The sequence below is a fragment of the Lolium rigidum genome, chromosome 5 (genome assembly GCF_022539505.1).
Source record: "Lolium rigidum isolate FL_2022 chromosome 5, APGP_CSIRO_Lrig_0.1, whole genome shotgun sequence".
Taxonomy (NCBI): Eukaryota; Viridiplantae; Streptophyta; class Magnoliopsida; order Poales; family Poaceae; genus Lolium; species Lolium rigidum.
The window spans coordinates 3771930-3786119 of NC_061512.1; the positions used below are offsets into that span (position 1 = coordinate 3771930).

Genomic DNA, 14190 nt, shown 5'->3' on the forward strand with positions numbered 1-14190 from the left:
TATGGAGCATAAGGCATAGTCGTCCGGGAAACCATGGCATCATGAATGTCCTGAAAGATATAGTCCATGATATCAAGACTGAAATCTGATTCCTCATCACCATCTTGAGCACACTGAAAGGCGAGATGCATAAAGTCCACTAGAGCTCCATGGAGAGCATCATTGTTCCCACCACTTGGAGCAATGGTGGCTCTGAAGAAGCGAAGCAGCTGACCATAAATAGGTAGAAGCCCCTTGGTAGTACCAACAGCTCCACACTGGTCATATAGATCATATAGCACATCCTTATCAGTCTTCTGACGGCCATGGAGGCGGTGACCACCTTCATAGGGAAGGCCAAGAACCTCAGCAAACCGGTGAAAAGAGGCCGCACAGGGAGAAGAGCCAGACATCCACTGAATAGTGCGCTCTTCATCCTTCTTGAAAGCCAGAGTAGCATAGAATTGCTTGATTAAATCGGGACTGTAGTCGCACTAGACCTTCATAAGCTTCTGCAACCCCATCCTTCCGGTAACCCAAATAGCATCCTCAAAATGATCATTCTGAGAGAGAAGTTCCACATCAATGGCTTGCATAGGTCTCACTTTCTTCATGGGTTCATAGATGTCTTTGAAAATGTAGCTTTGTTCCAAGCACCAGAAACGATGATCCTCAATATCAAAATTCCGCTCAACATCCTCATACCAGTTCTTCTGTCTGAGGGCAGCATAATAGATAATGTCCATGGTCTTGTAGTTCTCCCTTGTTTCCTTGCCTTTCCGCCTCAGAGTGGCAGACTTCCTTGGAGCGTTGTGTGCAAACTCATCACTTGTCCTTTGAGTACGAGTGCGCATACTAGGAGTCGTTAATAGTTTAGACATGATAGATTGAACGAAACTGCAGTAGCAACATAGTTCCAGGCCGGATAATCCGTCGCGGGGGCCGGATAATCCGGCCCTGTGAATCTGCAGGAATCTCAAGCAAAATCTTGTCTAGAACCAGATCGGCGTCATAGCATGCAAATGGATTATACTACACATGATTTGGAACAACTAGACAACATCCCCATCAAGAAAATAGCACATATAAATCACAACACCTAGGGTTAGGGATTGTGAGTCATACCCTCATCCATTGGAGGAGCCGCTTGGAGGAGATGAAAGCTAGGAGGGAGGAGCACCCGATCCACCCAAGAACTCCGAGAAGGGGCGGACGGGGCGGCTCCGGCGAGGAGGAGAAGCTCCGGCGAGTTTGAGGGGGGAGAGAGAGAGGCGCATGGGGAACTGGTTGTGAAACCGTTCACCCCCGCGGCCTCCCCTCAAATCCGTCGCACCCTGCCTAGGCCAGATAATCCGGCCGGGCCGGATTTTCCGGGGTGTCCTAGGGCCGGATTATCCGGTTTTATGGAAAATTCCAGAACATCGGAAATCCTGCCTATCTTTTTTTGGTTATTTGTCTATGCCCATATGTGATGCAATAAGATATCATGTCACATATAAGATGCAAATTGACCAATAAGATGAGACACCCGAGATCATCCGTCTGAAACCACTCAAACTCCAAGTTTTACCAAAACATGACATAGGAGCAAGATGGAAATGGCTTATAGATGAGTGTAGGCTTGGGTTTAGAACGTTCGAACTGTTAATGGTACATGATCAGTCAAGTTTGCAAGATAAGAGCAAATAAAGGCCAAACTATAGTGATTTCCCATAAGAACAAGTAGATGTCAAATAAAATCCAATTAAGATCCAAATAACCCCAACTCTTCACAAAGAGGAGTATGGTGGCCTAGGCCACCATGTAGGAGTGTTATGGTTTGGCACCGCGAACATATATCTTGGGCCCAAAACCAATACTCGTCATTGAAGCTCACATATCAATATGTATGATATAAAGAGAATGGTTTCTTACTATTGGCATTATGGGGGAGGGATAGCTCAATAGTTTAAACCGCACTCCCCCTATTTTCATGCCCACATCTAAACCAAATAAAGGTTGAGATGAAGGTGTGTTTGCAAGATGGTCAAGCTATACTCCTTGAATCAATGATATTTAGCTCATTCCTCAAATAGCAAAACCTTGCTTCATCAAGAGGCTTTGTGAATATATCGGCAAGTTGATCTTTGGTAGGAACATAGCATAGCTCAATATTACCACGGGCAACATGATCCCTAATAAAATGATTTCGAATCTCAATATGCTTCGTTCTTGAATGTTGCACCGGATTATAAGCAATATTGATGGCACTTTCATTGTCACATAAAAGAGGCACTTTGTCACACGTGACACCGTATTCCTTTAAAGTTTGCCTCATCCATAACAATTGAGTGCATCCACTTGCGGCGGCAACATATTCGGCTTCGGCGGTGGAAACGGATATACAAGTTTGTTTCTTAGAAGACCAACACACGAAGGACCTACCAAGGAATTGGCAAGCCCCGAAGGTTGATTTCCTATCATCCTTGTCTCCCGCCCAATCCGCATCGGTGTATCCATTGAGAAAGAAACTTGAGCCTTTAGGATACCAAAGACCATATCTTGAGGTATCAACTAAATATCGAAAGATTCTTTTGAGAGTCATCATGTGACTCTCCTTAGGAGAAGCTTGATACCTTTCACACACACCAACACTCAACACTATGTCTGGTCTAGATGCACAAAGGTAAAGCAAGAATCCAATCATGGAGCGATATACCTTTTGATCCACCTCTTTACCATTGGGATCAAGTGAAGATGACATTTAGTAACCATTGGAGTGGCTACTCCCTTCATCTCTATCATCTTGAACCTCTTGAGCATGTCTTGGAGATATTTTGCTTGATTGATGGAAGTCCCTTCTCTAAACTGTTTGATCTCAAAACCAAGAAAGGACCTCATCTCTCCCATCATGGACATCTCAAACCTATCGGTCATAAGATTTGAAAATTCCTCATTGAAAGCTTTGTTAGTAGAGCCAAATATAATATCATCAACATATAATTGGCAAACGAAAAGCTCCCCATTGACCCTCTTAGTAAAAAGAGTGGGATCGATTAGCTCAACATCAAACCCACTGTCTATCAACAATTCTTTAAGGTGCTCGTACCAAGCTCTAGGAGCTTGTTTGAGACCATAAAGTGTTTTATCAAGCTTATAGACATGGTTAGGAAAGTCGGGATCCTCAAACCCCGGGGTTGCTTAACATAAACCTCTTCATGCAAAGGACCATTAAGAAATGCACTTTTCACATCCATTTGTTGTAACTTAAAGTTATGATGTGATGCATAAGCAAGAAGGATACGGATGGACTCAAGGTGAGCCACGGGAGCATAAGTTTCACTAAAGTCAATTCCTTCAATTTGAGAGAAACTTTGAGCCACCAATCTTGCCTTGTTCCTCACAACATTCCCAAACTCATCTTGCTTGTTCTTGAAAATCCATTTAGTGTCTATAACATTGTAGCACTCCTTTTGCTTCTCTACTAAAGACCATACTTTATTGCGCTTGAAGTTGTTGAGTTCATCGTGCATAGCTTCCAACCAATCCGAATCTTCAAGAGCTTCAAATACTTTCTTGGGTTCCACTAAGGAGATATAAGCATGATGATTGCTAAAGTTAGCCAATTGCCTTGTTGTGGAAACTCTTCCTCTTACATCACTTAGGACCTTGTCGTGAGTGTGTCCAAGAATTTCCAAGTTCCTATCTCTTCTTGCTAGACGATGGGCCTCGATCTCCTCTTTGGTTCTTCTTGGCCTTGGAGGTATCACTTGATCAACTTGATCATTTGGGTCCCCGTCTTGACCTTCAACTTGAGCTTCCTCAATTTCTTGAGAATGCAACATCATGTGCTTGATCTTGGATATTATTCGGTGAGAGGAGAATATTGAATGGATACTCATCGGATCCATCATGAATCCTAGATTGATCTTGTCCTTGATCTTGCACACTAGAGGAAGGGTCTTGTTCTTGTTCTTTGGTTGGTGCATCATTAGCTTCAAGAGATGGAGTTTGTTGATGTTGAGAAGATGAGAGCTCCACCGTGGTAGATCATAGTGCTTCCCGAGACGCCACACCGTGTCCCTCAATGGGGCGAAAAAATCCCACACCCATTCTTACTATGGCATCTTGAGGTATTTCATCACCTGCACAAACATCAACTTCCCCACTTGGGAGCCATCATTTTCCTCGAACTTCACACTACAAGATTTGATGATAATCTTGGAAGATATATCAAAGACTCTATAAGTGTGAGATTCGGCACCGTAACCAACAAATATACCCTCCAAAGCTTTAGGAGCAAATTTAGATAAACGAACTCCTTTGATTTTATAGAAACACTTACACCCGAACACCTTGAAGTATGAGATATCAACGGGGACTACTAGCAGTGTCTTCCAAAGACCGTGGCAGATCTATCCTTACAACGATGTGACCAAGAAAAACAAACTTCTCTTGTTTCTCTGTAGCTCTCTCATTTGTACAACTAGCAACTAATTATATGTCATAGAATGTAAAATCAAATAGAAATGTGTTCTCCTGCTGTATTTTGATAAAATGTTGAATTATGGGTTGCTGGTATAGCTAGGCAAAGGGCATACATCTGATAGCATGCTGCAGGTATTGCTAGTAGATGTAGATCAAAAATGTGGGTTCGAAAAGTCCTTTTGGATCATGGGCACCAGTGTTGCTCTCATTGTAATGTTTGCAAAAGCATACTAGTTAGACTCCGTATGTATGAAATAAGCTAAATTTTGCTGCAGCAGAACAGCTAACTCATGAAATAAGCTAACAGCAGAACAGCTAATTAATGTTTACAAAATAACATTAATTGTTTGCGATCTTCCGGAAATGCAAAATTTTGCGGAAGCAGAACAGCATAAAAAGCCCAGCAAAGCTCCGCCACTAGTCCACAAAAATATTGATTAAGCAAATACCCTCTGGAAGTCGTCCTAGTGAAGCTTCAACGAACTGCACGAGACGAGACACTCAGGCACGTCGTGGTCGTCGGCATGCCTTTCGACTTGCCGGCGGCGCTAAAATGGAGTCAACATTTGCTTCTTATAACCATTAAGTAATCTGTGAAAGCTGACACATGCACAATTAGGACCTGTGTCACCATCGTCTACCATGCAAAATCGTCGCCAACGCGTTCTGATGCTGTCCATGCTATATATCGGAGCGCACGAGCTTCGGTCCATGTGGTGGCCTCTCACGCTGGCAAAAATGGCGCCTATCGCCACGGCCACCACGAGCATCATGCTGGAGCTCCGCAAGTACCTCATGCTCATGGCCATCCTTGCGGCGACAGTGACCTACGTCGCCGGGCTCAACCCGCCGGGCGGCGTGTGGCTGCGCACCGAGGACGGCCACCTCACAGGCGACCAGATCCTCGTCCAAACGGGCCGCCGCCGCTACGACGCCTTCTACTACAGCAACACCGCCGCATTCATGGCCTCGGTCGTCGTCATCCTCCTCCTGCTCCTCATGGAGCGGAGGATTGGCACGAGCAACAGGCTGCTCGTCCTCGCCGCGTTGCGAGTGGTCATGGTGCTCGACTTCTTCGCGGTCCTGGTGGCCTACGCTGCCGGAGCCAGCAGGGGCACGGCCACAACAATCGTCGCCTCGCTGCTGGTTTCCACGGTCTCGGTCTACATCACGGGCTACGCCGCGTACCGCGCGCTCTTCAGGCCTAGACCACCGCCAGAGTCCCCCGGCGAAGCGACGCTTAACCTTAGGCTCGAGCGGCGGCGCAAGACCCTCATGCTCTTCTGCATCTTCGCGGCAACCGTCACCTACTCGGCGGGGCTGAACCCGCCGGGCGGCTTCTGGCCCGACAGTCGGGAAGGCAGCCATCCTGGCAGCCCGGTTCTCGAGGAGGATCACCACACGCGGCGCTTCACCACCTTCTTCGTCTGCAACACCGCCACGTTCATCGCGTCACTGAGGGGCATCATGCTCCTCACCACCATCAGAAGCAAGTTCAAGGACGGCGACGGCAACGGGCGGTGGTGGTACGTCCTCTACGGGCACGTCGTGGTGGCGCTGAGTGGCCTCCTCGTCGCCTACGGCTTCGGAAGCTGCAGGGAGACTCACTCCACTGTCTACGTCTTTGGACTGGTCTTCCCTGTTGTCGCCTACACTGCCATCCAATTCGTTATCCAGAGATACTTCTGGAATAAGCTCGTGGACCTTGCGGATAAAATACATAGGTAATCCATGCTTTTTCATGATTTGATAGTTCAATTAATTGCATGATTAGACCCACTAGTCAAACTAAGGAGAGAGAGTTCAATTTCCCCATAGAAAACACATAATTCTACTCTTTTTTTAGCCCCTCAAAAGTTCGTTCAATTTTTCAACGAAATGTTGACAAAACCTGCAAAATTTCGATGGGTTCCGATACATATGTTTACCTCGCCATTTTAGGACTTGATTTATCAAAAAATAAAAAGAAGTGAAATTTCATTGATCAAAATTAAAAACCCTAAAAGTACACACTGAACATAGTGACTTTAATATTTTACCATTTCAAAAAATACTTGTCATAAAATAGAGCTTATAGTATGGCATTTACTCTAAACTAAAAATATTAATACCCTAGTTTCATTTTTATGAACTTGGTCCAACTTAAAATATTTGACCGAGGGCAAGATTGAAAAGCCTTGTGTACTTAGAGGGAGTGGGTATATAATCACTTCACTAACATAATGATGGATAGGTTTTTATCCGTTTCATCATATTTATCAACGCTTTTTTGCATTTCAGGCGTTTAAGCTCATACTGGACCAGCCTAAGACTGAGGTTGCGCTCATGCTGGAGAAGCATATGCTCTTGCTTGATCGATCCTGATGAGCAAACCGCGGTAGAAGATGATGATGGACTTGGAACAGAGACGACGCCGGTAAAGAGGGCTGACACCGCAGTGCTGCTTCTTGCCACCCTCTCGGCGACCATCACGTACCAAGCAGGGATGAACCCACCGGGTGGCTTCTGGCCTGACAGCCGCGACGGACACACCAGCGGCGACCCGATCCTCCTAACTACGCACGCGAAACGCTACAAGGTCTTCTTCGCCTTCAACTCCCTGGCGCTCGTGACCTCCATCGTTGTCATCGCCATGGTCCTGACAAGGCGCGCGTCCAGCGCCGTCCACAGGCACCACGCGCTGGAGGCCACCATGATCCTCGACCTGCTCAACCTCGTGGTCGCCTACGCCGTTGGGTGTGGTCGTGACGTGAACACTTCTGTCCGAGTGATCGCCCTGGCTGGTGGCGTCCTGGTCTGCGTCGTGATCCACATTGTATTTTTCACGCTCAAAAACAGGAGAGAGACGCCGGAGCTGCTGAAGAAGAAGCGCAAGCTGCTGCTGCTGTTTGCCATCCTGGTCGTCACCATCACCTACCAGGCTGGGCTCACTCCACCAGGGGGCTTCTGGCTCGAGGACGATGCCGATCACCACGCCGCAGGCTACACCGTGCTCTCCAACACGTACCCGCACCGTTACACAGCCTTCTTCTACTGCAACGCGGTGAGCTTCATGTCCTCGGTGGCGACCATCATCCTGCTGGTGAATCCGCACATGTACGAGCTGGGCATCATGTGCCAGGCGCTCTACCTGTGCGCGGTATCGGCATTGTTCGGCCTCATTGGGGCATTCGCCGCCGGAAGCTCTCGTCGCCTAGGAACGTCTCTCTCTGTGGTTGAACTGGCAGCCGGTGTGTTTGTCTTCATCGTCATGCTGCTCCTAGCACTCAAGTTTCTGAGTAGATGTAAGATATTCTGCCACGGAAGCAATGAGTTGCCACCGCAGCCACAGGAAGCAAGGGAAGAGGAGCCCCGGCCCAAGGAAGAAGACAATGTAACGGAGGAAGGCGACTCCGACGAGACCCAGCCCAAGGAAGAAGAAGACAATGTAATGGAGGAAGATGACTCCAACGAGGAGACCCAGCCCCAGCCCGAGGAAGGAGGAGACCACTCCGATGAGGAGTCCCAGACCCAGCCCCAAGTAGGTGGGGGAGACGACTCAGACGACAGAGACACTGCTAGATACACCACGCGCAAGTACCTGATGTTGGTGAGCATCCTAGTGGCGAGCGTCACCTACCAAGCCGGTCTCATCCCGCCAGGTGGGGTATGGCCAGATAGTGTCAACGGGCATACTGCGGGCAACCCGGTCCTGCATGACAGCAACGAGCGCCGGTACGGCTTGTTCTTCTACAGCAACTCCGTCTCCTTCCTGGCATCCATCGTCGTCATCTTCCTGCTACAGCTGGATGAGCCGCTGTTTGCCCGGAAGGCCAGGTCCCCTTCCACAGCTGGAGGAGCCCCCACATGTCGTAGCAAGTCCGACGAGCTGCTCCGGGTGGCGCAGTCCTCCATCCTGCTGGCCCTTCTTTTCCTGCTCGTCGCCTACGCCTCAGGCTGCAGCCGTAGGTGGGAAATGTTTGGGTATGTCGTCGTGCTCACCGTCGCCGTGCTGCTCTACATCACCATCCATGTGCTGTTGTCATGCCGTGACGAGAAACCTGGACAAGTAACACCTCTGGCTCAGGAGGCTGAGCAGGCTCGTGGTAGTAGCCACTGTACTGACGGGCTGTGCAGATGTAAATGCCATGAGAAGGACGGGGAAAGAATGCAGGAGGAAAGCGAGGTCTAGAGATAGCTTTAGCCCGGGTGCAACTACCCAAATGCTTGCTTGGGACAGTTATGTTACTCCGGAGCTTTAGCCGGGTGGATTTCTGTTGACATTACCTCTGCCCTTTGTATGTTTCAGGGATGCTGAGTTCATATTATTATTCTTTTTAGGTAACCACTGCCTCCCCGTGATTTTTCTTCTAAAGGGATATCAAACTGACTGTTAAGTAAACAAAATAAAGAAACACCCAGAGCACGCAAATGGGGCCTGCGTGTCATTCCCGTTAAGATTTTGGTCCATGGCATTGCAAATATTGCCTATACTTGATATGAAAGGAGAGAACATTAAACTCATGTTGCGCCATCACTTCCAGAAGGGCTTCTATATATTAACATCATTTGGTTGCAATAACAAATGTGTAGCCTATATTATTCCCAGAGATCAAAATTGTATATACATAAACAGAATTGCAAGCATAACACACCGGAAGCCTTATTCATTTGTACCCAAATGTTACCTGTTACCTGACGGGTGTCATCCTTAAAACTTTTCCGGAAGGCGTTCAGATATAATTACCTTACAATCTTTCATGGCTGAACTTTTTGTTTCGAAGCATTGATATGCTGAACCACTGCAGTGCTGATTAATGTCTTCATTCTCTGGACTTCATTTTCAAGGCGTATTGGAGTGTCAACTCTGAAGAATAGTCCGGACCAAGTTGATGGATACAATAAAATTTCCAGAATTTGTTCTTGACCGATCTTCCTATCTGTATCATGTGCTCATGACCAATATATGTCCACAACTACTTTCCAGTTAATTTTGTGGTTTGTCAGATGATGAGGAGGTTGCCCCTAGAAGAGACGAGAGCGATGGACGCATCAAAAGATATAATGCGGGTCCCAGCAAAGGGATAAGTGCCAGAGGCAGAACCCAACCACTTTTCCTGCAAAAGGAATTAGAAAAATAATGGGACATCTGTTGCATGCATTTCCTTATTTTGCATCAGGCAAGGAGTAAATTTTATACGCTACGATTATAAGAATGGGGACTAGAACTCTTACCATCGCCTTGCTGTCATATCATTGTAGACCCAGAATGGTGAGAAGGCCGAGAGCAAAGTGAAATCAATAGATGTAACATGGATCTGATATATGACATGAAACAACACGAAATTAGTTCAACCTCACCATTTCCGTGCCATCTAAAGTTCTAAACATAGGCTGGAAATTATTCAGCCTAGAAAGTTTTGTACTTTCTAGAGTAACATATATTCATTCCATTTCAAAATATAGCAACCATATAAAATCAGATTATGAGTAGAATAATGATTACAAATTGATTATGGTGTATACTTGCAACAATTTTGCAGCCGTTAATTGACATAACTGGACAAGCATATAGGCGTAACAAACATGAAAATTGCATGTGCATCGCAAACATTTACTATATGATATGGTTTCGTTATTTTTTATTCATGCTTTGCCAAGAATTGAATAAGGCAGAACTTACAAACTTGCTCTCTCTAGCGTACTGAAAAAATTCCTGCCAATCAGCACCTCCAGCTTTGGCTGCATATATAATCAGTCCAAGGCCCACGGCAAATGTTACCTGCAACATGATTGGAAAAGAATCTTGTAACCCGCTAGGGTATACTGCATGCTACTTAAATCAAGATTTTGAGAATGTAAAGACAATGCAACTGGAGCATACTCCTGCAGTTAATTTTGATTCAAGAAATTTTAATGGCCATTGTCCAATTTCATCTTCATCAATGGCAGGTGGAGGAGGTTTCCATAGAACGAAGTAAGGAATCAAGGCATATGCTCCTCCAAAGCATGAAAGGACCAGGAATGGCCAGACAGGAATCTTGCTGTTTGAACTGCAAAAGTACATACAAGGTGATGTAGTACAATATCATAGCAAACAGGTCTTGCTAATGTTACATCCTTATGTTTGTTTTGTCATGTAGATCAAGAAATCCATTACCAAGAATGCTGGATTAGTAGACCATGCAAAAGAATGTTGGCTTCCCCATGTTTGGCAAATAGGTTCATCAAGTTTTTAAGATGCACATTAGTAGAAAAATGAAAATCATTGTGCTAATAAAAAAACACTTCTCCTGGAGAATGAATGTACTACTATGTTAGTGGCTACAGTAACTCCAAAAAATAATGAAGCTAACAAATACTGCAATGATACATCATAATAATTGTTATAAAATGCAAATGGATCTTTGGTCAAATGGATGTTATTGACCAAAACAATGATTCGTGACAGATCCATGAGCCAACATGTGCTTGTGTTGGTTTGTAAAGTTGCGCATGTACCCATCGGGATTTTCTCTCAGGAAACAGATTGAGGTGTGGCTAGGGTTACATAGTAGCTCAGCTCGGTCAAGCTTCACCTAGGATAATTAGCTTAACAAGCAAAAGCTGTGCTCAGCTTGGGAGAAAGCTCGAGTTAGCTCTATGTGCTATTTTCAGGTTCATTAGAAAATCCACATCGACAAAACATGCATCGCAAAATCAGTAAATAACAGCCTGATGCATGCTCAATTTCTATTCTACTGAATCTACAAATAACCTAGCAGACTTTGGACTAAATAATTGTCAGACTAAATCTTGAGAGAGGAGAACAATCTACTATCTATGTCGGGGTTGGGTAGCCAGGTGGGTTTAAAAAGTGTCCCTGCTGGGCCAGGACCTCACACTCATGTTTTTTTACAAACTACTTGTATGTTTGGCTCCTATCAGAACAGGCCAAAAATCCTGCTTAGTTTGTTAAGGGCATGATTTTAATCCAAGCTAACAATACAATCTATTTTTCTCAAGGAACACGATACACTCATTTGGCCCATGAGGTTTTGAGTTTTTTCGATCCTATGTTTACCTTAAAATCCAGAAAAAGCTGGAAAATGATTACATGAACATAATGAGCAGCATGAGTACATTTCATTTGATGTAAGTATGTAGATAACCATTTTAGTACAGAAAGAGAACTTTATTTTCATATAAACAGATACATGAGATAAGAGATATATTGAGAAAATGCTTAAATCAAACTACTATGCAATATGATATTTTTCTCCGGTACAATGTTGGATAGCAAAAAGGAAGCACATGACTAGAAAATTTTCTGATCCAATTACCTTCTTGCGGTAGGAAGAAGCAACATGCTGTACACTAGTGGCCAGATTCCCATTATGTACCACAGAGACACAAGAACATCATTCATTCGGAAGCCATCGTCACCTTTAAGATAAAGAAGCTTCTGCAAGAAGTATGTGTCTCTGTACTGCAATGAAAATAGGTGAAGAATTAGAAGTGATAAATCCATTTGAAGCAACTATGCAGAGATAAGATGCAACCAAACTCCAACCAGATACAAACTAATTTAAACCATCCGAACGTAAGATGAAATCTAACTCAAAACAAATTAAATCTAGATAACATATCCACTAAATAATGCAAACTAGACTAACGGTCACATGCCATACAACTGTGAGTACTGTTCATGCAACACTTACAGCACAAATAGTCCCTAGGGGTATGTAGCAAGAAAAGACATTATATCTGTAACCCAGAAAAATATGTCAAAAGTTTACGCCAGGGAACGGTTCATTCTTGGTAATCCCCTGTGGCAGTAGAATGTATGAGTGACTGATAAAGACTTGCGGGATCTGCAATTTCCGAAAAGTATTTCTAGAATAACTCCAAAGGGTTATTAATAATTAATTGCAACCATCCTTCTTTTTTGGTTTTTGGTTGATCACATTCACATACCATGGTCAGTGAAACTATACAGCTATACATACCGCAGTAGAGAACTTCACTTCAAGTAATGAGGGATAAGTTCCTAAGAGTGCCGAAAATACTATACACACTGGATGTATTAAAACTTTTAAGGTTATTGATGGCTCACTTATTTAAAAAAAAATTCTGGTTTAACAAATTCATCAGATTTATACCCTTTTCATGAAGAACTGCAGTTTATAAGTACTAGAAAATTCAAAGATTTTACTAATATAGCAGCACAAGGTATTGTGTAAGCAAATAGACAATGCTAAAATGACCTTCCTAATATACCAGTTTCCAACAATAGTTTTAGCGTATAGGCTACAAACTCATGATCATAGCCTGGCGAATCCATATATCACTTTTTTTTTGCGGGTAAAATCCATATATCACTGAAAGGACAACTGTACAAACCAGACCATTTATCGGTGGTATGATGAAATGTGCGGGCCATTAATATATTTTTTTCCATGACAACCCTGAATCGTTGATCTAGGCCACTGTCCCAACCATCTCCATTTATCAGAACTGATCACCGTCGTAATCAGATTACCAAGAATACACGCGTGTCACCAAGTAACAGGCAATCAAACCCAGACGGATGTTAATTCTTTGGAACAACATTGCCAGGGCAAAGACAACATAGAAAGCCAGCAATATGATTGTCACAGGTACTAGTACAAACAAGGACTTATGTTCACCAAAATGCTGCAAAGCAGTGGACAGTTGGTAAATTCCCATGGAGGAATAACGTACCGGCGTCTGGTTTGGCGCGAGCTGAAAGACATAATACATGAGCCCCGCATATATCCCGAAGAGCAGCACGGACGTGCTCCAGTCGCTCAGCTGCCCACCACCGCCGCCGCCGCCGCCTCCTCCAATCTGGGCCTTAGCTAATTGTTTCTTGATCTCTTCTTTATCCCGCTCCTCCGCGGCATCGACTCCCGGCGGCGGGTCTTGTAGGGAGGAGTCACGGCAGACATGGGCCCATCCCCGGCGCCCCAAGGGAGACCCGTAAAGGGAGGTGAAAAGAGGATGGGCATTGGTTCTGGAAATGGCGGCAATTCTTGCGACGTCAAGGCGTGGTGGTTTGCGGAACGGCAAGTGCCGGGGAGCGTGGCCGCAGGTGAGCACGAGCGAGGGGGAGACCATGGTGGTGGGGTGGAGAGGAGGGAGTGGTAAGGGTGGGAGTGGACCAGGCCGCGCGCCTCCCTCGAGCTTCCAGCAGGGGAGAGAGGGAATAATGAGGGCCCGGAGGGGGACGGGCAGGAGGGGAGGGAGGAAGAAGACGACCTGTTGCGGGGAGAAACAGGAGGAGAGGATAAGCCTGTGAATTCGACGAAGGGTGTGTGTATCCCTCAAACCCTGCATTTTTGAAATATATTTTAATATTTAAGAATTTGGTATTGTGAATGTTGGTATATTTTTCTTAATAGTTGGTCAAATTTTGTAGAAGGGTTTTGGGGGAAGTCTCACACGTATAATGACGTGGGGTTCCGGTGTTTATATAACTAGATGATACCCCGCGCGTTGCTGCGGGTATTGTATTAGACATTATGTTATAGTAAAAGTAATAATTCTACTAAATTTACCAATCAAATACATAGTCAAAAAATAACATAAAAATATTTAAAAATTAAACGCTTTACCTTTGCCACACTGGATCATTTTTCTCGTAGATATTCCCTCTAAATTTTTTACTTTTTTCGATAAAGGATGCTTTATTACTTTTGATAAGCAATTACATCCAGCTAAATTTTTAACTTGACAAAACATGAGAATGTTTGATTTACATGT

The 14190-nt window shown here is 44.8% G+C and overlaps 2 protein-coding genes across 2 annotated transcripts; one reads left to right on the top strand and one right to left on the bottom strand.

Annotated features, from left to right (window-relative positions):
* The first annotated feature begins 5184 nt into the window (after positions 1-5184).
* LOC124652722 lies at positions 5185-8729 on the top strand. Its single transcript, XM_047191764.1, has 2 exons — positions 5185-6170; positions 6727-8729. The coding sequence occupies exons 1-2, from the start codon at positions 5185-5187 to the stop codon at positions 8615-8617; spliced, it is 2877 nt and encodes a 958-aa protein (XP_047047720.1). The 3' UTR covers positions 8618-8729.
* A 234-nt stretch (positions 8730-8963) lies between these two features.
* On the bottom strand, positions 8964-13702 carry LOC124652235. Its single transcript, XM_047191259.1, has 6 exons — positions 13150-13702; positions 11748-11893; positions 10310-10478; positions 10109-10207; positions 9661-9743; positions 8964-9542 (listed from the first exon to the last, which is right to left on the bottom strand). The coding sequence occupies exons 1-6, from the start codon at positions 13543-13545 to the stop codon at positions 9413-9415; spliced, it is 1023 nt and encodes a 340-aa protein (XP_047047215.1). The 5' UTR covers positions 13546-13702; the 3' UTR covers positions 8964-9412.
* Positions 13703-14190: the final 488 nt, after the last annotated feature.

Bases quoted from the DNA above. Each gene is read 5' to 3' on its own strand.
- LOC124652235 (XM_047191259.1), bottom strand. From the start codon at position 13,545: ATGGTCTCCCCCTCGCTCGTGCTCACCTGCGGCCACGCTCCCCGGCAC. The intron at 9,744-10,108 runs GTAAGTTCTGCC...GTCATATATCAG, and splicing joins ACGCTAGAGAGAGCAAGTTT to ATCCATGTTACATCTATTGA. The intron at 9,543-9,660 runs GTAAGAGTTCTA...TTCCTTTTGCAG, and splicing joins GATATGACAGCAAGGCGATG to GAAAAGTGGTTGGGTTCTGC.
- LOC124652722 (XM_047191764.1), top strand. From the start codon at position 5,185: ATGGCGCCTATCGCCACGGCCACCACGAGCATCATGCTGGAGCTCCGC. The intron at 6,171-6,726 runs GTAATCCATGCT...TTTGCATTTCAG, and splicing joins CTTGCGGATAAAATACATAG to GCGTTTAAGCTCATACTGGA.